General features: G+C 47.0%; 1 protein-coding gene across 1 annotated transcript in view; it reads right to left on the minus strand.

Annotated features, from left to right (window-relative positions):
• The window catches only part of GIGYF2 (GRB10 interacting GYF protein 2), a 1722773-nt gene that overhangs the window by 1329031 nt on the left and 369472 nt on the right, over positions 1–24270 (minus strand). Inside the window, exon 7 of the mRNA XM_086942529.1 lies at positions 7167–7207. Within this exon, the coding sequence (XP_086798655.1) occupies positions 7167–7207 (41 nt within the window). The remainder of the gene's footprint in view (positions 1–7166; positions 7208–24270) is intronic.

Here is a 24270-nt window from a genome sequence, read left to right on the forward strand (position 1 = left end):
AAATAAACCCCCTCTCCGGGAAATTAGATCTACCTATCTCGGAAGGGGAAGCGAAACAATTGATTACATCCTCACCACTGCGACCCTTGTAAATAGGACCAAGAATTTTAGAGTTAAAATTAATACATTAAGCGATCACTCAGCCTTAGCCTTCGAATTAATTTTGGATCAAGACCAGCTATCAGCTCAAACCCTAATGTCCACCCTCGCCCAGAATAATATACAACTCACAAAAACTAATGGTTATACTCTTGGGTGGGGGAAGATTGACCCAAATGAGTTGACAAACAAGGTTGTAACTGCAGCGCAAGCAGCAATAATGAAGTGTTTAGATACTGAGGCAAGCGATGAGGAAGTCCTATCCCAATTTAAGGTGATCCTAGGAAAAGTAAACGAATGCCTTACTGTGAAGGATAAAGGGATCACGGAAAGGAAAAAAGGATGGTTTAATCACGACTGCACAGCTGCCCATAAAAACCTAAAGAGAGCACTAACAAAAACAATTAGAGATCAAGATGAGGTCAGGAACCTGAGAAAAGCGTATAGGCTGGCATGCAAAGTGAGAAAAGAGGAGCTAAAAAAAGCACTATGGAATCAGCTGCACGAAAGCTCACTAAACAAAAACAGCGAATCATTCTGGAAGGTGGTAAAAGCACCTTTCCTGATGGATATAAAGGATCAGCCAAGCATAGAAGTAGCTATTGAGGGACAAACCTGGGTAAATCATTTCACAAAGATCTTTGGCAAATCCCCAGTAGTAGCCCCTACAGAAAGAAATAATAGCCCAAATCAGGCTAATCCATTTCCGATCCCACTGGTAGTCTAACTACACGAGGTAGTAACTGCAGTGAATGCTAGCAAGAGTGGAAAAGCCCCTGGTCCGGATGGGGTACCAGTTGACTTTTTCAAATTTAAATTAGATCTTTGGGCACCCATCCTAAAAAGGGTGTTTGACACAACAATGAAGTGTGGACTACTAACATCGTGGACCCAATCAATTCTGGTACCCATTTTTAAGAAGGGAAATAGAGAGGAGGTGACCTGCTATCGACCAATCTCTCTCCTGGACTCACTGGGGAAAGTACTGGGCAGAGTGGTTCTCCAGCGTCTACAGGAATCGGCGTAAGATACCGGGACCCTCTCGGATATCCAGTATGGCTTCCGAGAGGGCCTCGGAACAACGGAACAAGCCCTAAACTTGGCCCTGCTGATGGGAAAGTATGTGTCGGCAAGGCGCGAGAAGGTATACATGGTATATGTCGACCTTTCCGCAGCTTTCGACTGAGTCTCCCACGCAAAATTATGGTCGGTCTTGATCAACATGGGAATAGACAAGGCTCTTGTGACCTTCCTCAGAGAACTTTACTCCAACGCCTCCTCCAGGGTACGTTTTGGAGTACGGGGTGAATTGTCAGAATCTTTCCCTGTAGAGCGCGGCGTCAGGCAGGGATGTGTCCTTGCCCCCTTCCTTTTCTCCCTCTACACCAACGGTCTTGAGGTAGAAATGTTGAGGGGGGGGGCCTGGACTTGCCCCGTGTGAAAGATTGACTGGTGCCCGCGCTCTTGTACGCAGATGACGCGGTGATCTTAGCACGCACCCCACGAGAGCTACAAAATCTCTGAACAGCTACGCTAAATTCATGAGTGACCTATACCTTCACATAAATATAAAGAAGACATACGTTATGGTAGCAGGCCAAGTTAAGAAACATGGAAAAAGCATCTTCCTCGATAATGAAAAACTAGAATCAACCCCCCCAATACCCCTATCTAGGGATTACGATAGATGAGAAGCTCAACTGGAGAGCGGCCATAGAAGCGCGTAAACATCAACTTTTGCGTTCTATTGCTGCTCTCATGAAGTTCGCCCAGAAACTAGGGAAAAAGCCTCCGGTTGAACTACTTCAGATCTATAAAGCCAAGTGCCATTCCATCGCACTTTATGGGGCGGGCCTGTGGGGTCATAAAAACACAAAAGCCCTCCAGGTAGCGGAGAATACCTTCATGAGATTCTTACTGGCAGTCCCAAAAAGAGTTTCCACCTTTGCCTGTCACGCAGAATTGGGATTGCCACATATCGAGGACCTGGCTAAAATTGAACCCGTACTTCTCTGGCGCCGAATATGGGTGTCAACAAAAAACACTCTTACCAAAGAGAATATTGCAGACTGTATGACTCTAGATCGTGTCGAAAAAATAGACTGGTTAACATACGTAAAAAATCTTCTTACTGACTTAGGGTCGGCTAAGTACTATCACAACCCTGGATTGATTGCTGAAATTCCAAAAAAAGAGCTAAAGGCAAAGGCGCTGAGCCATTTTGAAGAGTTACGTATTACTGTTGAGATTAAGAAACCATCTGTACAACACTCTCTAGCTGTCACGACTACTCTGGAAATGGAACCATACTTAACTTACGTTGATTCGCATTTTGAGCGTTTTTTATTAACAAGAGTCAGGCTGAACATCTTCCACAGGGTTGTAGCCTTTCCTAACAGAAACAGCTGGGAAGAAAGTTTAATGGCTTGTCCATGTGATGAACTATCCAAACAGTCAACAATTCATACCGTACTGCTCTGCCAATATTATTCCGCACACCGCAAGCTTTGGCTAACCCCCCTGTTGAGAAGTTTAGGCCTTAGAAAGTGTCGCCCTGCCATGCTGTGGCTACAATTCTTAAGTTCTGAATATATATGTAAAGTTGTAAGCACCTTCCTAAAATGTGTTTTTAAACATAGACTAAATCTCCAAAATAATAATCTTTGATCATCTTGATTAAGTAACAGTGACACAAACTTTAAATGAATTAAATACGTATTAGTTCTGTTAAAATGTATGTAAATGAAATGTATAAATGCTTTTATGGTTTTTCATGTAAAACTGAAACCGAATAAAGATTTTACTACTACTATGTGCTGCTAAGGGTATACTAAAGCAGTTTAGAAGCTGGTGCTAGAAGGAAGAGAGACTGGGAGGACAGGTGCCACAGTTGTAGATGTACACCAGCCCCCTGGAGTGGCCCCTGAATGTCCTAAACTGATGCAGGACATGCTTGGCGGGAATCAACAGTCAAGGAGCATTCTGTTGCCTTACTGTCCTTATAACATTCCAGGGCAGAATCAGCTTTTTCACAAAAAAGGTGAGTCAAAGGGCATACATGACAAACTTGCACATCTCCAGAAAACTATGGAACGCATCCATGTGTGGCGGCGGGAGCACAAGGCTGATCCAAACAGCCCTCTCCAGGCAGTCTGTACCATCTAGGCCAGCATATACATACAGCATTCTGCCCATCATGAATTGTTTGAGCCAGAGATGCCCCTAGGTCTTCCAGAATCACTGGGAAGGTCTTGCCTGCCATTTTCAGAAAACATTCGTACAGTGGCTAGCAAATGGTATGCACCGATCTGAGAGCCAGCTGGCCTAACAATACTTATTCCCCAAAAGCCTCAATCCTATAGGACTCCCTCAAAGGAGGAGTCCTGTGAAAAGAATTGATGCAACCTTATTAGGTGAAATCTGAAAAGCCTGTCCCTCTGGAGTAGGATGTTTAGTGAGAAAATCAGGGTCGCAAAGTGCAGGTCTGTGATTCCTGGCCACCTGCCTATTCACTGATGGATAGAAACCGGCCCTTGATGAAGTGCCCATCAAATATTCAGGGCTTCGCTGAAAGGGAGTAAGGGTTCAGATAAACACAGACCTAGGCTGTAGAATTTCCAAAAGGGCACTAGTCTCTGTCTCCACAGAAGGCTATGCAAATCCTGGACCTCAGCTGCTGATTGGGCCACAACAATCAATGATGCACTCTTCATTCAGTGGTCCAAGTGAAGATTCGAAAAAAATATCAGGAGAGGTATCAAACCCACTGCCATCTTGAAAATATATATAAAAACTCATGAAAAAGAGGGGGGAGAGCACCATCCCATGCCCAACCATGATTATCATCCTCTCCCACAGGTGGTGTATCTTGTCAGAACCGAAAAGATAATGAAGCCTCAGTTGGTGGGACCGTCCTTGTAGAGGCATCAGTGCAGAATACGGCTGTATGGAGACTGGCTTAGCTTTAGAAATTTCATAGGAGAGCTTGGTCAAGATCGGGCTGGAGTAGATTTAGGGTCAGACATCACAATCTGAATCGGATGCAAGCTGGTAGAACAGCAGAATGCACTAAACAATCTATCAAGCAACACCATTGATAGCAAACAATTGAGAAGAATTTCTGATGTCTTCCCTGTTATCTAGATAGAACTTTAGGAATCTTCTGCTGTCTAAAGTGCCTAAGGGTCTTTCCCCTAAATCGATCTAATGAAAAAAATCAAGCCTAGACATGATGTTCATTGAAGTAAAAAAGAGCAGGAAACAAAACTCTGTATTTGGTCACAAATAGAATCCGTCTCACATGGATGGGCAAGGAATAAAAACATAGGCTCTGGAGCAACTGCCAGTGCAAGGCATGACGGAGTGGGGAACATATTGGCTGCTCAAAAGAGCCGAGCATACACCAATGAACTATAAAAGTGGGAGTTTGTCCCACAGTAAAATCTCCATCACTTTTGCCATCTTTCTCAACCTGCCCCATTACTACGTAGCATTTATTTTTTGTCGCTAATCTGGGTTTCCCTTTGAAGAGAGGTCCACCCTTTTTTTTTTTTTTAGACAACTGGAGGGGGCGGGGGTGGGAGGGGCAATATGGTTGGTGTTCCTCCACGACTTTTTTTCTCATGGTAGGGTGAACTTTTCTACCCTGTGCAGAGATTGACACAAGCAACTGCTTCGTTGTTCTTGTGCTTGTTGCAGTGCAGGCGATAAAGAGGAGAAATTGCGGGAGGCTGCCTATCTGGCTTCATTTTTCTTTATTTCTTACACGGTTTAATTATATTGCTTAAGACAGCAAGCTTAAAGTAATGCTGCAGGCATTTTTATGCATCTTTCTTTCCTCATTGTAACATTTTATGAAGGAGAAAGACTAGCTATTTGGTACACCTAGACTTAGATAGGCTTCAAAGCATTATTTTGAGTTTAAAATGCATGTGTTACCATTTATGCATACTTCCTTACACATGGAAAGTGTTCTTGACTATCAGGTAGGAGCGAGACAACATCTAGTGCGACTATCAATGAAGATTTTACAATGCAGATCAAGTATTTTATTTCCTTCACAGTTCAGTTCAACACTCCTCAAGTATAGTGAAACTCAGGCACCATTCTATCTGTAAATAGTTTTTAACAGTTGCGTAAAAGATGCTGGATCTAAATGTTTCTAAACGACCAGACTGTTATACAGTCTTGTAGGTGTACATACAAGTTCTTGAGACTAGGACTGGCTGTCAGCAATGATGTACAGATCTATGAGCCAAACAACATATTTATGTATCATTATGATACACAAACAAGAGATCATTTCACTTTGCCAGGACCTCAATTCGACTGATCAAGAAGATGTTAAAGAAAAGCCGCAAGACAATGAGAACTGAAGACTGCACTGGACTTTTGGTGCGAAACCCTGCCTGCACCAGTTTCGACAATCGTGACGGAGTGACTCGTCCTGCAACTGAACTACTCCCAAGAACCTCGGGTAGACTGCCAGCCCTTCACAAGCTGCCAGCAATCTCCCTTGGAATAGAGGTGCTACTCCAATGCAGTCCACATCACCAAAAAAAGTCCAGTTCACCAATTTGCCGCTCCCCAGCCAGCCTGACGCAGTAGCCCTCAAGGAAGAGGTACTTGGGCTTCTGAAGGTCAGCGGGAGGATACCAGGACCAACCGGAGCTGGATAGGACCAATACCGAAGGTAACGGACCCCTTGTTGCAGCCAAGGCCTGTTTAAGACCAGTCTGGACTCGAACAGCACCAGAACTGAGCAACCATCTAGGGACGTCAGTACCACAGACACCCAGTTCCAGATTGGCCAAGTAGTCCTATTTCTTGAAGCCCCAACTGGCGAGACCAACAACCGCAAGGCCCTACGACGCTCAGAGCTCAACCGACCTTTCCACTCTGCAATCCATAATTTAAAAAGTACCTACTTGATAACAATGTTCTGGGTATCAAAATTTCAATAAAAATAGAACTTTTTATAAATTGGTTTCGGATTTATTCTCAAGTGTATCTCTCATTTATTGCCTCAGAGTACAACAAATGCTTAGCACTACGCTCTGATGAGCATAAACTGCTTATCCACACAACCACCAAGAGAGCATTTAGTGTTATTTTTGCCTCTACAAATATGGGTAAACTGGACTCTTTACACAGTGTACCTTGTTTTGGTCACCTATAGAAAAAGCCAGCTTCCTATAGTAAACTCAGTATTCAAATCATCTTGCTAGTATACAACTTTCAGGACCTCACAGAAACACAGAGTTTCAATAACATTTCCTTGCAGCACACAAGACATGTTTATCTAGTACATACCCTCACAATAGAATATCTAGTACTCTCACAAACTGGCTAGTTTCCATGCTGACAAAGTGCAATAGATATACTGCTAACACAAAAAGGATACAACAAGCATCTCACTAGAAACAAAGCAATCACAAAAACCTTAGTGAGGGTTTTAGAACAGTAAAAAATCCCCGGACATGCCCAGAACCATCTCAATGAAGTACATAATATACCAAGATTACTGAACATGCTCACAGTATAAAAGTTCTCATTACTTATTCATACGGTATACATGATCTATTTCATTAATAACACATTTAATACTCAACCTCTAAATAAATATGAGCGACGGGCAAGTCTGCACCACTCAGAGCTCAAGAGATCTCCCTAATACATTCCCTAACAGTACATCTGAGAGGTTTGATAGAAACAGTATAGCAGTATTAAATCCTTAGCAAACATGCAGATAATACAATACCTATGTAACTGGCTCATATCTCACATAATACCTTGCAAGAGTATGCAGCAGTGAAGAATACCACAGTGATCGGAGTAGTGGACACACCCACATTTCCACACAATCACACAGTAAACATTTTCTCAAAGGACATATCAATATTTAAAAGAGGCGTTCAAGGCAGCAGTATGCAGCCTTATTCACCAGCACACGCAAACACATAGCTACATTAAACACAATGTATCTCAATTACAATCAGTTTGTCTACAAAACAACTGCTGCCACCTGGCAGGAGCACATCTGCAAAGGTGTTCATACTGCATCTTACCTGGCTCTTTTCGAGCGGGTTTTTCAAACCTTCGGTCTCCCCTGGGAAAAAGGAAAAATGAAATATGATTATCAGTTATTCAGCCCTCTACAAGCAGGAATAATGTTGCCTATCAATTCCATCCAAGCAGGAAACAGAAGCACATTATTCATTCAGCAGAATGCGCACATTCTCAATGAGGAGAGCAGTCCACGATACATTTTGAAAATTTTATAAAGGTACATTCCGTCAACATGTGGGAAATATCTACCAAGATTGCCCACTAAGTGTTAAGAAAACCGTGCAACTTGAGCAACCTCTGACAGTTCACTTTCAGTGCAATGAACTGCAGCATGTGATTGATCTCTCAGGCCCCAAAGCTCCCTCCAAAAAACAAAGTCTGGGTGAAAGGACTCAAACACTGATATTTCCAACCAATACTGTGGCAAATTTCACCCCAGCAGCTGCATATTAACACACTACAACTTGAGCAAAATGACTTTTTTCTAAGCAGTATCTAAACTCCTACAGAACTGAGGCAGTGGGGTCTCATTCATAACCACATTCATCAATTGCTACGTAATTCTATTAAAGGACCGGAGGCTTTGGATTATCGCTTCTCTTTACTGTAAAATGCCAGTAGTCAATGTAAAACGCTCAAACAAGTTATAAACTACATTTCCCATGATGCTATGTTGTCTAACCACCAATCACCATCTCTCAGTCCATACAAGTAGGAACCATTTACATATTGTGAGCCTCTTTCTTTGCTGCTCACAGACACAGTTAAGTGACTTTCTTTGTTGTGCTTATGTGCATATGGTTGTTAATTGTATTTACTATGTGTTTCCCTGTTATTACACTGGTATATATTGTGCCATACAATGTACAATAGCAATTTCTGGCTGTGCCATAAACGTCGCAAGCCAGCGACCGCTCTCATTTGCATGTCCCTGTTGGTTGCTTTAGTTATCTCCTGTGTGCAAATTTACCGGCATATGCCAGCAACATTTGCCGCCTTTCCAGTATCGCTGTGGAGCCTTCAGTCATCGGGCCCGCAAGCATTTTTATTATCATAAAGATGCTAGACGTGCGTTGCCCAATTGGGCTATATTTGGGCTCCTTTTGGGCTATATGACGTTTCCCTTTCGTTTTTCTCCTCGTCCGACATTCTTTTAACGCCAGACTCCAAACGGATAATCTGCATTCGCCGAGTGGTGGGGACGCCTTCCCTGGCTGAAATAATCCAGTTTGGCCTGAGCTAACTGCAGGTTTATAGATATTTGGCTCTTTTGACAACCTTAGTCTGGGGCTGTAATAATTTCTGCCTCAGCTTTGCTGTGGAGCCTTTCTTCTCCATTTATCTCAGTGCACTGAGGGCTGGCTCTCCTCTGACTAATACCATTGGAATTGACTTGGCTTTCAAGTGAGTGTTAGTCCTTATTTCCCAGAATGGAGGAATGGGCCTCTTTCGAGGATGATGAACATGGTTATTATGAGGAGCAGCAAGGTCCCTACTTAAAGGACAAGTTGGTGGATGCCTTAGATAACTTGGTCCAACAGTCAGTCAACAAGGCCATTGAGATGGCTGTTCCCAATACTGTTAACCAGGCTTTGGCGGAAGCCCTGAAACCAATTACTGCACAGTTGGAGAACGTCGCCAAGCGCCATGGTTTGCAGTCTCCAGATAGTTCAGGATCTTTACTAGACCCTTCAGACAAGCCGACAAAAGCCAAGTCGTCTTCATGGCCTCACGCAAAAGCTTTAGCCTATCTTCCTCCAGCTCCTTCAGGGGGTCATGAATATTCTGCCCCTACTGCTCCAGCAAGTGCGCCACCAAAGCGCAAGGTGGCCAGAGACACGGACACCAATTCTTTGGTTCATAATTCTTCTAATATTAACAACAACAAAAATTGCAAATGCTACTTACCAGTATGCATCTGTTCTTGGCATGTAGGGCTGCTGACATTCATATCTGTGCATAGATCGCCGCCTAGTGTTGGGTCCGGATGATTGCACATTGTTGTCCTGGAAGAGTCTTCGAAGTATCACGAGATAGGTGGCTCCTCCCCTGGACTACAGTGCGCATGGGCATCGCCTCCATCCCCAGATTGTTTTTAGCCATTGGCAGAGATGGAGTGAAGTATGTGAGTGATGACCATGCTATGAGCATATATATATATGAATACTGCAGCTGCTACAGGCGCCGGGGAGGAGGGTGGGCGATATGAATGTCAGCAGCCCTACATGCCAAGAACAGATGCATACTGGTAAGTAGCATTTGCAGTTCGAGGCATGTGGGCTGCTGAATTCATATCTGTGCATAGAATACATAGCAGTCCCTCCATTAGCGGCGGCCGCCCGTGCCAGCTGCAGCAGTCTGAAAAAGTGTTTTGAGAACAGCCTGACCAACAGCTGCCTGCTGTTTCGAGTGCACGTCTACACAGTAATGTTTAGTAAAAGTATGTGTGGTAGACCATGTGGCTGCTCTACAAATATCTTCTAAGGGAATGTTACCTAGGAAAGCCATAGAGGCCCCCAACTTTCTGGTGGAGTGGGCTCTTGGTGGGATAGTGAGAGTGCGTTTAGCCTTAGCGTAACAGATCTGAATGCATTTCACGATCCACCTAGCGATCCCAGCTTTGGAGATAGCGTTTCCCTTGTGGTGTGAGGCAAAAGCAACGAAAAGCTGCTTGGTTTTGCGAAAATCTTTTGTCCTGTCAACGTAGTACATCAAGGCTCTTTTAACGTCAAGGGTGTGGAGCATCCGCTCCGCCAGCGACTCTGGGTTTTGGAAAAACACTGGCAACTCAATTGTCTGGTTCATATGGAATTGAGATACAACCTTGGGTAAGAATTTAGGGTTAGTGCGGAGTACAACCCTGTTAGCATGTACTTGGAAGAAAGGTTCTTGGATGGTGAGCGCCTGCAACTCGCTAACCCTCTGTAGCGATGTAATTGCTACTAAGAAAGCAACCTTCCAAGTCAGAAACTGAAGCTCACAAGAGTGCAGTGGCTCAAAGGGAGGACCCATCAGTCTTGTAAGAACCACATTGAGGTTCCATTCTGGGACTGGTGGGGTCCTTGGTGGAATGACTCTCTTGAGTCCTTCCAGAAAAGCCTTGATAGCAGGAACCTTAAAAAGTGACAGGTGTTGCCTATTCTGGAGGTATGCTGCCATAGCAGACAGGTGAATGCGGATGGAAGAGTACGCCAAATTGCATTGATACAGGTGGAACAGGTAGCAAATGATGTTTTGAATGGAAGCATCTAGCAGGTCAATATCGTGGTTTACACAGTAAATGACAAACCTCTTCCATTTAGCCGCATAACAAGCTCTAGTAGTGGGCTTCCTTGCCTCCCGAATGATGTCCATGCAATCGGGTTGAAGATTGAGGTAGCCAAACTCTAGGACTTCAGGAGCCAGATCGCCAGGTTGAGCTGTTGCGGATCTGGGTGCTTAATGTCGCCATGGCTCTGCGTCAGAAGGCTGGGAGTGAGATGAAGCCTCTGATGCGGTACCACGGAGAGTTCCAGAAACGTGGTGTACCATGGTTGGCGAGCCCACGTTGGAGCAACCAGGATGAGAGTCATCGAGTGCTGCCTGAGTTTGCGTGCCACCAGCGGTATCAGAGGTGCTGGGGGAAAAGCGTACGCAAATTTGCCTGACCAGTTCATCCACATCGCATTGCCCTGCGATTGCGGGTGTGGGAACCTGGCGGCGAAGCTTCGGCATTTTGCGTTCTCCTTTGTGGCGAACAGGTCTATCTCTGGATGACCCCACCTTTGGAAGTACGGTTGGAGTACTGATGGATGTATCTCCCACTCGTGCATTTGGTGGCTGTGCCTGCTGAGCAGGTCCGCCATCTGATTGTCCTTGCCCGGGAGATGCTCTGCCATGAGGAAGATGTTCCTCTGAATGGCCCACTTCCACATGCTCTGAGCCAGATGAGACAGCTGCGGAGAGTGGGTGCCCCCCTGCTTCTGAATGTAGTACATGGCCGTCATGTTGTCCGTCCGGATCAACACGACCTTGTTGCACAGATGTACTTTGAATGCCTTCAAGGCCATGAAGATTGCCATCAGTTCCAAAACGTTGATGTGCATCTTTCTTTGCTGTAGTGTCCATAGTCCCGGCACTGTGTAGTGGAGTACATGCGCTCCCCATCCCTGGAGAGAAGCGTCCGTTGTCAGGATAATCTGTGGCACAGGCTCCTGGAACGGTCGGCCCTTGCAAAGGTTTTGTGGATTCCACCAATGCAGAGAGTTGTACGCCCGACCGCTCACCAACACCAGGTCTGTCAGTTGCCCATGAGCCTGAGTCCACTGACGTGCCAGGCACTCCTGAAGCGGACGCATATGTAGTCTCGAGTGCGGGACGATGGAGATGCAGGAGGCCATCATGCCTATCAACTGCATGAACACTTTCGCTGGAAGCGAGTGCTGAGGTCTGAATCGTTGGATCAGCGTTTGGATACTGGCGATTCTCACTGAATTTGGCTGCGCAGTGGCTGCCAGAGTGTCTATAGTCGCGCCCAGGTACTGCCGTATATGGGCGGGTTGGAGATGGGATTTCGGATAGTTCAGCGAAAATCCCAGATCGTGCAGGAGGTGAATTGTGCGGGACACATGGTCCGCGCACTGCTGTTCTGTCTTTGCCTGAATGAGCCAGTCGTCGAGATAGGGATAGACGTGGACTTTCTGGCGTCGCAGATGCGCCGCCACAGTCGCCAGGCACTTTGTAAAGACTCTTGGCGCTGTGGTGACCCCGTAAGGCAGGACCCTGAACTGGTAATGCTCGCCTTGAATTGTGAATCTGAGGTACTTCCTGTGGGAAGGATGCAGGGGGATATGAAAATATGCATCCTTCAGATCTAGCGTAGCCAGGAAGTCCCCCTGTTGAAGCAGGGGAAGGACCTGCTGCAACGTGAGCATATGGAAGTGCTCCGATAGAATGTACCAGTTGAGGGGCCTGAGGTCCAGGATGGGCCGTAGGGATCCGTCCTTTTTGGGGATTAGAAAGTACAGAGAGTAAACCCCTGTCCCCCTTTCTTGCAGTGGGACGAGCTCTATTGCCCCTTTTTGCAGCATGACTTGAACCTCCTGCTGCAACAAGTGCAAGTGCTCGCCGGACATAGGACGGCTTTTTGGAGGTATGTTTGGTGGAGTGGAAGTAAGTTCCAGACAGTAACCGTACTGGATAAGAGACTTGACCCACCTGTCCGTGGTGATGGATTTCCACGCGGGCAGGAACTGCTGGAGTCTCCCCCCGACCGGTGTTGTGTGGTCGGGGGGCAGTGACAAGGCGTCACTGTTTGTTGGCGGTGGAGGACCTGGAGCTGTTGTTTCCATGTCCCCTGCCCATGACGTTGTTGCCTCTGTAGCCCCCTCTACCCTTGTTGGTGTATGAGGTCTGGGTGTTGCTTTTGTAATACTGTGTGGATTGCGATGCCTGACCCCTTGAGGTGCCTCTGTTATTGGAGCGTCGAAAGGAACCACCCCGAAACTGCTGAGACTGGAGGGCCCCCATAGACTTGGCAGTGTCCGTGTCTTTTTTCATCTTTTCAAGTGTCGCATCCACCTCGGGGCCAAACAGGTGGTCAGGATTAACCGTTTGGTTCAGGATTGTTGTCTGTATATCTGGTTTGAATCCTGATATCCTAAGCCATGCATGTCTCCTCAGCAACACGCTAGTGTTGATTGCCCTGGAGGCGGTATCAGCCACGTCCAGCGCACATTTGATGGAAGCGTTGGTAATCAACTTCCCTTCCTGAATCAACATTTCACCTGCCTCCTTGTACTGATCAGGCAAGTGCTGCAGAAGTGTTTCTAGGGTGTCATAATGCGCCCTATCGTAGCGTGCAAGTAGGGCCTGTGTGTTCGAAATGCGCCAAATATTAGCTGCCTGCGCAGCAATTCTTTTCCCTGAGGCTTCAAATATTTTTGACTCTTTGTTTGGGGGAGGAGCGTCACCCGTTGTCTGCGAGTTCGCCCGCTTACGTGCGTTGGATACCACTAAAGAATCCAGTATCAAATGTCCCCTGATGTACGTTGGATCCGAGGGCGCTGCCTTGTATTTTTTATCAATTCGAGGATTGATGACTCGCGCCCGAGTGGGCTCCTTGAATACCTCTGGCGCATGCTTCAGCACTCCCTTTAGCATAGGCAGTGTCTTGACCGACTTTTCAGCCACTGAGAAATTGTCAAACAAAAAATCGACATCCACAGGATCTGAATGTAGGTCTACATCATGATTAGCTGCAGCCCTCTCAATCAGTGCGTTGAAGGCTGCGGAGTCCTCTGTGGGAGAAGTCTTTGCAGCAAAGAGCTGCGGTTCATGACCGGAGTGCGGGTTCTCAGGGTCGCCTCCGGCGGACCAAGGTTCATGTACCCCCTCTGGATCCGAGTATGCTGGATAATTGTACTCGTCCTCCTCATCTCCGTCACCTTCTCCAGCGTTGGAATGCGTTGGTGAAAGTTCTAAATTATGTGGAGATGCAGGCTCCATAGGGGCAGAAGTACCCGCAGAGTCCTTCTTGTTCTTGAGTGGAATACGATAATGCTCCAACACCGGCTCCGTGGTGATCTTCCATGTGAGGAGGGAGAGCTTCCCGGTGTTGGCGTCGATGATAACCTCCCGACGCTCCTCATCAGCGAGCGGCTGGAGTCGATGCTTCGGCACCACCAAGGACGCCTTGGGCGTTGAAACCACCTTCAAAGGCACCCCGGCCCCATGCTTCGGAGCGAAAGCCTTCGGCGTCGTCTTCGGCGGCAGCGTGTAGCGGATAGGCGTCTGCGCCTTTGCCGGCTTTGGTGTAGGCTTCGGCGCCACATCCTTCGGTTCGGGAGCCTCAGCGTCCTTCCGAATCCTCTGCAGGGACTCGACGACCTTTTTGGCTAAGGCCGGAGAGGGCTGGACCGGCTCGAGCGATTTTCCCGAGTCCGGAGTCGGGTCGGCGAAAGGCACGGTCTTCGGAGCCGACACATCACCATCTTTGGCCTTGACGACCGGAGTCGGCGCAGCCCGATCTTCGGCGTCGTCCCGACGCTTCTTCGGAGCCTTTTTCGGGTCATCGACCTCGACCCCCTTCGGCGCCGACGCGGCCGCATCGGTCGCCTTCGGCTTCGACACCGTGATCTTCGGGTCGGCCATCTTGGCGTGGCTCTCGCCGTCTGCCATTTTGAATTTCTTGGACTTCGAGGCCTCTGGAGCCTGTTGTCCCACCAGAGCGACTTTCACTTTCGGTTTCGAAACCATTGGTGTAGACCCCGATGGCTTCACTTCCGTTTTCTTCAACGGGAGTGGCACATCAGAAATGTCCGTGGCCGGGCCCGGAGGCGAGGCCGTGGGACGGTTAACAGGGTCTTGGGTAAGGCCCGAAGGCGATCCCTCGACCTGGGCCGTGTAATGGGGGTTGACCCCTGAGTCAGTCTGAGGATGCTCCTCCTCTGAGCTATCCTCCACGGTGGCAATGGCCCCATAGTCGTCCCCTACCTCACCGACGACTTAATCAAACTCCTCGTCTCCCGCGTCGTAGTTTTCTTCCTCCGACGCCGGGCTAGAGTCCGAAACTTGAAAGACATTGTCGTCTCCAACGTCTTCTTCGAAGATGTTGTCTGGCGGGGGCGCTGATAACTGGGCCTGGAGTCTAGCGGCCCGACGAAGCTTGAGAGTCTTCTTACACCGGAACTTTGAACAGGCCATACACCTGGCCTCGTCATGGTCCGGCGACAGACATTTGTTGCACACTGGGTGCACGTCGAGGTGTGAATACTTGGAGGTGCACACCGGGCACCTTTTGAACAGAGTTCGTTCCATGTCTGGAGCGTCGTGTAGGCCCGTCCGCGCCGACAGCACGCGGAAGGGCAGCAAGAGTTCGAAGCTGAAGAAAAGTCAAACCCGAACGAAAAACGATACCGACGCCAAGCCTAAAGACCTTTTGGTCTCAAGTTAGGAAAGTTAAACTTTTATCGATTCCGACAGACGGAACCGAAAACACATCCGAACCCAATGGCGGAAAAAAACAATCTGGGGATGGAGGCGATGCCCATGCGCACTGTAGTCCAGGGGAGGAGCCACCTATCTCGTGATACTTCGAAGACTCTTCCAGGACAACAATGTGCAATCATCCGGACCCAACACTAGGCGGCGATCTATGCACAGATATGAATTCAGCAGCCCACATGCCTCGAACTGCACTTTGTCAAACCTTCAGTCCCTAATTTGCAAATATCTACCCCCTTTGATTTCAACCCCCAAGACATTGTCTGCCCTCTGTTCTCCGATTGGGCTCCCACCCCTGAAGTTGCAGAGTATTTCCACAAGAACCTGCATAAAAGTTTTAATAAAGGGGTTTGCAGCCGCTTGCGGATAATGTCCCTGTCCTGACAATCCCGACAAATTAGCTGAAACCCCAGACATTGACCATAGCATGTTTGCATTGCTTAAGAAATTTGTCAAGGACCTGAAGAAGGGTATCGACCGTGCATGGCGCGGTTGACAGCATAAACTATTGGCTATGGTTACATGAAACATGCTAATTCAAACTTGTCATTTAATCCTGTCGGGTCAAAGTTTGTAAATACCAAATCCAATATGATTCGCGCTGTGAGAGGGTTTGCGCACGATCTCGTTCTGGGTTAGGTGTGATAACTTGCAGGATGCCAAACTTTAGTTGGGCAATGTTGTGCCTGTGTGTGAGCCAATGTTGAGCAAGTGGGGAGTTGGCATTGTGTGTACGTATCCTACTCTTATGTTCTGTGATTCTGGTCCGCACGCTCCGCTCAGTTTTGCCCACATAAAGCAGGTCACAAGGACATTTTATGTAGTAGACAACAAAATTGGTGTTGCAAGTTGCTGTGTATGACAGAGATCGATTTACCAGATCTGGGGTGATTCATTGCGATACCTGTTATTGCGTTGTTACAATTGGAACAGTTCATGCATTTGAGTAACCCCTTGTGTTGCCAACTCCCCACTTGCTCAACATTGGCTCACACACAGGCACAACATTGCCCAACTAAAGTTTGGCATCCTGCAAGTTATCACACCTAACCCAGAACGAGATCGTGCGCAAACCCTCTCACAGCGTGAATCATATTGGATTTGGTATTTACAAACTTTGACCCCGACAGGATTAAATGACAAGTTTGAATTAGCATGTTTCATGTAACCATCCTGTATTTGGGCCTATCGAGTATCATTATATGGATTTCAGTTGTTTCCCTCCCTTTTGTAGATTGTGCACACGTGGAGTGGCAGCATATGATTTGTATTTTTGTATATTGCCCTAACATCGCCTTGATATTTTTTGTTACCCTCGTTTTGTGAACAACTGCACTCTGCTAAAAAATAATTAGGACCCGGTCTGAATTGCATTGTTTACTTAATTATCATGTTTAAATTCAACACTGTAACTATAAGGTTTATTTTCAATATTGTTTCTTCACATCACTGTGTTCTCACTCTACTCTCCGTTTAACACTGCAATATGGCGAGCACGGACACAGTCCTCTTTCTAGCACCATGTCCCTTCTTATTGAGCACTTCTGCAGTCGTCCCTGACACATACGCCAGAACTACTCGTTTGTTTTCGAGCACCAGCGTACTTTCACCTGGTAAGATCAGTTACATTATTAGATACAGCTCATCTCGTTTCTCAAGGTTGTCGCCAACCCACTTACACCGCTTTTGTTTAATTAGGGAAGTTAAATCTCCGTTACATCGCTCTCTGAGCGTAACCTTGGCTTCGCGTTCAGTAGCGCAGTACCGGTCCCGGCTAGATTCGTAAGCGGATTTTTCTCAACTTATTCTCTTTTTGGTACACGTTTGGTGGTTTCGTTTCATGTAGGGAAAGCATGCAGTTTTGTCTTGGGTAGACACACCAGAGACCATTGTCCCACGTGTCTTCTTTGCTTCACACACTTGCTTGTTCCTTCACATACTTGTTTGCACCTCACCCCCATGGGTCTTCTTACTGTCATTTTTTACCACCTTTCGAGCTATGGACCCGCACCGTTGGTTTCTCTATCTCCAAGTACACACAGTGTTGTTTTAGAGCACAAGTTCTGACTCTCCAGGTATGATACGCTATATATTTCCTGCCTGTAATGTATACTTACGCAGACATTATCCTTTTGTAGATTCCCCTGACGAAGGGCTGATTGCCAAGCCTGAAATTCATTGGGATACACCTACAAACTATGTTGCGAAAAACTTTGTAATTTTGTGATTATACAACAATCTTACTTGGATATGAATTAAATAACCATCGAGCAACATTCCGCCAACGGCATTCGTGAAGACTTATTGAATTGTCATTACTTTGTTTGGATGTTTAATTGGAATCTTTGATGAATAATCTACTAAAATTGTTTATATAGCGACCACTTACACTCCACGGAGTGAATAGAGCAGTGCATTAGGCTCCTGAGAAGTTCTCAGGAAACTCTCCACTCTTCGCACTAACTCTAAGTTCTTTCCTAAAGTAGTTTCTCAGTTCCATATCAACCAGACTATAGAACTACCTGTGTTCTTCCAAAATCCAGAGTCACTTGCGGAGAGGATGCTCCACACGCTTGACGTCAAGTGGGCCTTAATGTACTACATTGATAGGACCAAAGATTTTCGGAAGACAAAACAACTATTTGTTGCCTTTTCGCCACAACACAAGGGCAACCCCATTTCCAAGGCTGGTATAGCCAGGTGGATCGTAAAGTGTAATCAGATCTGCTATCAGAAAGCCAAGCGCACTCTAACCATTCCACCGCGGGCCCACTCCACCTGGAAGTTGGGGGCCTCCATGGCTTTCCTTGTAAATATTCCTTTGGAAGACATATGTAGAGCAGCCACATGGTCTACCACACACACATTTACAAAACACTACTGTGTTGATGTGCACTCCAAACAGCAGGCAGCTGTAGGGCAGGCTGTTCTAAAAACACTTTTCCAAACTGCTGCAGCTGGCACAGGCGGCTGCCGTTAATGGAGGGACTGCTATGTATTCTATGCACAGATATGAATTCAGCAGCCCACATGCCTCGAACCGAATATGCTACTTACCAGTATGCATCTGTTCTTGGCATGTAGGGCTGCTGACATTCATATCGCCCGCCCTCCTCCCCGGCGCCTGTAGCAGCCGCAGTATACACATACTTCTAGCATGGTCATCATTCACAGAGTTTCACTCCATCTTTGCCAAAATGGCTAAAACCAATCTGAGGATGGAGTCGATGCCCATGCGCACTGTAGTCCAGGGGAGGAGCCACCTATCTCGTGATACTTCGAAGACTCTTCCAGGACAACAATGTGCAATCATCCGGACCCAACACTAGGCGGCGATCTATTCACAGATATGAATTCAGCAGCCCACATGCCTCGAACTGGTTGAAGAACCCAACAGATCTGCTATCAGATTGTGAACTCCTGGAAGGTGTTCTGCCAACAGATATATGTTTTGTGGAATGGCCCATCTCCAAATGTTCTGTGCGAATTGGGACAGTGGTAGAGAGTGTCCCTCCCTGTTTTTGTATATAATACATGGCTTTCATGTTGTCCGTCCGGATTAAGAGCTTTGTTTTGTACTTGAAAAGTTTTGAGTGCTAAGAATATTGCTAGCAGCTCTAGATGGTTGATATGGAACAACTTTTGTTGACTGTTCCATTGTCCTTGAGTTGTATGATGAAGGAGATGGGCTCCCCATCCTGTTAGAGATGTGTCTGCTCTACGCACTAGTTGTGGAACAGGTTCGAGGAACGGCCGCCCTTTTGTCAAGTTTTGGTGTTCTCTGCAAAAATCGAAAAAATCCTGACCTCCCTACCAGCCCCTTCCATCTCACAAGGACGCCCTATTTCCCCCCCTCTCCAAGACGCCCCGAGGTTATCCTCCTTCCCCCAAATCACCACCGAAACGTTTCTTAACGTCTTACATAAGGTCAAAAGTGGTGCCCCGTCAGATCCAGCCTCGATCAGTAAACTCAAGCTGGTTGCCGCTACTGTAGCCCCCCCTCTCACCAACTTGATTAACGCCTCTTTCAAAACTGGCACAGTCCCGGCAAACTGGAAAAAAGCCACAGTCAAGGCCCTTATAAAAAAGCCACATCTAGACCCCATGGACCCATCCAACTTTAGACCTATCTCACTGCTACCGGCCATTAGCAAAATCGCCGAACGTGTAGCAAACCAACAACTGTCCGAGTTCCTTGAAACCAATCGCCTCCTCCGCCAGTCCCAGACAGGCTTCAGACCAGGACAATGAACCGACACCGCATTGTTAGCCGTGGTCGAAGAAACTAGGAGCATAATGGACGCAGGAGGATCAGTGGCAGTGATCCTCCTCGACCCGAGTGCCGCTTTCGACACGGTGGACCATGCAACCCTTATACACCGCCTTGGGCTGATAGGAGTGTCGGACTCCGCATTAGCTTGGATTACATCCTTCCTCGAAGATAGGTCCTTCCAAGTGGCAGATGGGTTCTCCATCTCCAAGGCTCAGGCACTCAAGCGTGGGGTGCCCCAGGGATCTTCCCTGAGCCCCACACTTTTTAATGTTTACATGGCACCCCTCGAGGACGTTGTCAAACCTTTCGGCATCAAATCGATAATGTATGCCGACGACACCCAGCTCGTCGTTTCCCTCAACCAATCAGACAACTCCCTTTCTAATCTGTCCAGCTGTCTTGAGAAGGCGCACCAGTGGATGTGCGACTCCCGGTTAAAACTCAACGGCGAGAAATCTGAAATTCTCCTCTTGGGAAATCCTAATAAAATCCCCACACCCCCTCCCTGGCCGCCATGCATGGGAACTCCACCAACCCCCAAATCTGAGGTAAAGAGTCTGGGGATATGGCTGGACCAGGAACTCAGTTTTAAAACCCAAGCCAGGAAAACTGCGGGAACCTGCTTCGGCCTCAAAGATGGCACGAAAGATCCTCCATCTACTCCCCCAGCAATCCAGGAAGCTCCTGATGCAGGGGCTGGTGAACTCCAGATTGGACTATGGAAATGTGTTGTATCTGGGGGCTCCAGTCTCTGTAGTCCACAGTCTTCAATGTGCACAAAATGCGGCGGCAAGAATCCTCACAGGAACTTCAGCTAGGAGCTCTGCCAAACCAGCCCTCAGAAATCTGCACTGGTTGCCAGTGAAAGAACGGGTCAACTTCAAAACCCTGTGCATTGCCCACAGAATAATGCACAATGAAGGCCCCCACATTCTCAGACCACTTCTGACACAGCACCAGTCAAGTAGACAGTTAAGATCTAACTCCTTATCCCTTGCCAACGTCCCCAGAATCAGGAAGGCCAAAACCGGCGGTCGCCTGTTCTCGTACAATGCCCCTATACTGTGGAACTCCCTCCCACTTGCTCTGAGGCAAGAACACAACCACCTCAGGTTCAGGAAGCGACTAAAGACTTTACTCTTCCCCTGATCACTCTTCCCCTCTTTCCTTACCTTGCTGGAGCATGGTCAATAGCGCTGGGATGCCCTAGGGTAGCTACGCGCTCTACAAATCACAATCACTGCAGAGAGCGATGTGCACAGCTGTCTACCAACACCAAGTCTGTTAGTTGACCTTGAGCCTGGGTCCACTGTTGTGCTAGACATTACTGTAACAGACGCATTTGCAGTCTTGCATATGGTACTATGAAGATGCAAAATGCCAACATGCCTATTAATCTCATGAACACTGGCTTGCAGAGAGTGCTGGTGTTGAAAAGCTGTGACTAAGGCTTGAATGCTCTGTATCCTTGCTGGACTGGGGTACGCTAGAGCTGTAGACGTGTTTGTCGCCCCTAGATACTGATGTATATGAGAGTGTTACAGGTGCGACTTGGTGTAGTTTATTGTGAACCCTAAGTCGTGCAAAGTTTGAATTGTCTGTTGTGTGTGTTGGACACATTGATTGAATAACTTTGTTTTTATGAGCAAATCGTCTAGATAAGGGAAGACATGTATTTGTTGTCTCCTGAGATGTGCTGCTACTACTGCTAGGCACTTTGTGAATACTCGTGGTGCCGTTGTCACTCCGAATGGAAGGACTGTGAACTGATAGTGTTGTCCTTCCAGTATAAACCTTAAATACTTCCTGTGAGCAGGATGTATAGGAATGTAGAAGTAGGCGTCCTTTAAGTCTAGTGTTGTAAGGAAATCGCCTTGTTGCAGTAGTGGGAGCACTTGTTGTAAAGGGATTATATGAAAATGATCTGATTGTATATACTGATTGAGGGGCCTGAGGTCGATAATTGGTCTTAGTGTCCCGTCCTTTTTGGGAATTAGGAAATACAGCGAGTAAACCCCTGTTCCTTGTTCTTGTAGAGGAACTATTTGTATTGCGTCTTTTTGTAGAAGTGACAGAACTTCTTGTTTGAGCAGAGTAAGGTGTTCTGTAGACATTGGACGCTGCCTGGGTGGCATGTGTGGAGGGGTTGCTGTACGTTCTAGGCAGTAGCCATACTGGATAATCTGTCTTACCCATTTGTTATGGAGTTCCAGACAGGCAGGAATTGTGTTAATCTGCCCCCCATAGGGGTGGAATGCTGTTGGGGGAGCAGAGGGAAGTCACTGTTTTGTAGTGGAAAAGGTTAGATTATTGTGGTTACCCCGACCTCTTCCCTTGTTGTTATTTCCTCTATATCCGCCTCTAAAATATCCCTTGTTAGAGGATGTTTGTGTGGTATATTTGAAGGATGTTGTATTGTCTGCTCCAGTTTGTTTGGAGCCTCCTCTGTAGAAGGAGCGACAAAAATAACTTTTAGCTTGTGTGGACTGTAAAGCCCCCTTAGATTTGGCAGTGTCTGTATCCTTCATCTTTTCAAGTGCTGTGTCTACTTCTGGTGCAAACAGTTGGTTTTGATTAAATGGTTGATTTAAAATGGTAGTTTGCACTTCCTGTTTAAACCCTGAAATGCGTAGCCATGCATGTCTCCTAAGTACGACACTAGTATTTACAGCTCTAGACGCAGTATCTGCTACATCTAGTGCGCACTTGATTGAGGCATTAGAAATTAGCTTGCCTTCTTGTATAAGGTCGTTTGCCTGTGCCTTATATTGATCAAGTAGATAGTCTAATAGTTTCTGTAACTGATCATAATGCGCCCTATCATATCGTGAGAGGAGGGCTTGTGTATTAGCTATACGCCATAGGTTAGTAGCTTGCGCAGCTATTCTTTTGCCTGAAGCATCTATTACCTTGGATTCTTTGTCAGGTGGGGGTGCCTCACCTGAAGTTTGTGAGTTTGCCCTTTTCCTAGCATTTGACACAACTAGTGAATCTAATGGTAGTTGTCCTTTAATGTAGGCTGGATCTGCAGGTGCAGGCCTATATTTTTTCTCAATTCTAGGGTTTAGGATCCTACAGGGTCTTTAAAAGTCTCAGGAGCATGTTTGATGACCCCTTTAATCATGGGAAGAATTTGAACAGACCTTTGCAATTGCTCAAATGTGTCTAAGAGAAAGTCTTCCTCTGCCTCATCAGAATGCATAGTGACCCCATGGTAAATGGCAGCTCTGTTCAACAGGTGACCAAACCCAATGTTATCTTCTGGGGGAGAATGTTTTGATGGGTATGACTGTGGGTCAGGAATATCTGGCACATCCTGTGGGTATGGGTAATCCCAGCCTGTATCATCTACAGGTTATGGGAAAGGCTCATCTGGGTCTATTCCTCTACCTAAACTATACTCATCATCATCTTGAGGAGAGTGTGAGGATAAAAGAGGAGAATGTGAAGGAGAAAAGCAGTGGTGAGTTGTGAAGAGGAGCAGGTGATGAAGGAGAAGGAAATACAGGAGAAGAAGGGTGCATAGGAGATGTGGCAGAGTCCATCTTCTTGGCAGGAACTACAGGTGTGGGTGTTGCATCTGCCTTCCTCTTGTGTGGTGTAGTGGATACATGACCTGTCTTTGGGTCAATGTAGATCCTCTTTTGCAGAGGATCTGGTTGGAAAGGGTCTTCTCCATGTGTAACCTTTGTCGGCGCCAATTTTTTCAGTTCCGGACGAGGTTGCTGTTTGTCTTTAATCTTATGAGGTGTTACAATGTCCTTTGGCGTAGTTTTCGGCGCCGAAGGTCTTGTTTTCGGTGTTGTAGTCTGTTTCGATGGTGTGGGCACATCGGAATCAGGCCTTGTCAGTTTCGGTACCGAAGACGATGGCTTCAGAGTGGAAGCTGGTCTAGTCGGCTTCGAGGCGTCGGACGTTGGCTTCATACCTTCATCTTTAGAAGTCTACGGTTGGAGCCGAGACTTCTTTCGGTTTCGGTGCAGAGGAAGCTTGTGGGATCAGCACGTGCGGCTAGCTCGGTACCGAGCTACCGGAAGGCTTAGTTATTTTCTTCGGAGCCGGGCTCGATGGCGGGGCTTTGAAGTGGTTTTTCGGTCACGACTGGGCCCCGGAGGCGGAGTGTTGACCTTTGCCTTCGATCTGGGTGCTGTGTGTGGTGCAGGGGTAGTAGTACTCACGCGCTGACCCGATGGTATGGAGTCATCCGAGTCGTCTGCCTCTGATACGATCTGGAGATCATCTGAGTCTTCTTCGGGAACGAGCGGAACCTCCTCATCGAAGATATCCACAGGTTCCGGAGCGGATCTCTGCATGTCGTGTCGATGGGCCCTTCGATCTCGGATGGTTTTCTTGGATCGAAAGGACGCGCAGGCTATACAGTTGGATTTGTCGTGTTCTGGCGATAAGCACAGGTTGCAGACCTTGTGATGGTCACTGTGTGGAAACTTTGCTCCACACTCGGGGCATTTCTTGAATGGGGTCCTTTCCATGAGATGTAGGCCTCACGGCGTGGATAGGCCCAACGGCCCGCATCGACGACCGGAATCGAGCTAATGGAGTCGAAACAATGTTAGTCGATATCGAAAGTAGTTTTGTACGTTTTTAGAAAGTTTTTTGCGCTTCGAAGTGCTTGAAAAGTCTATTTCTAGCCCCAGTGGCGGAAAAAAACAATCTAAGGATGGAGCATGTACCCATGCGCACTATTGTCCAAGGGAGGAGTCACCTATCTCGTGACTACAAAGACGTCTTGTCTTCCAAGACGACAACAACATGCAATCATCCGAACCCAACACCAGGTGGCGATCTAATGCTAAGTGTACAATCTGCAGCTCATATGCCTCGAACAT

Source organism: Lissotriton vulgaris, chromosome 11 (assembly GCF_964263255.1).
Source record: "Lissotriton vulgaris chromosome 11, aLisVul1.2, whole genome shotgun sequence".
NCBI lineage: Eukaryota > Metazoa > Chordata > Amphibia > Caudata > Salamandridae > Lissotriton > Lissotriton vulgaris.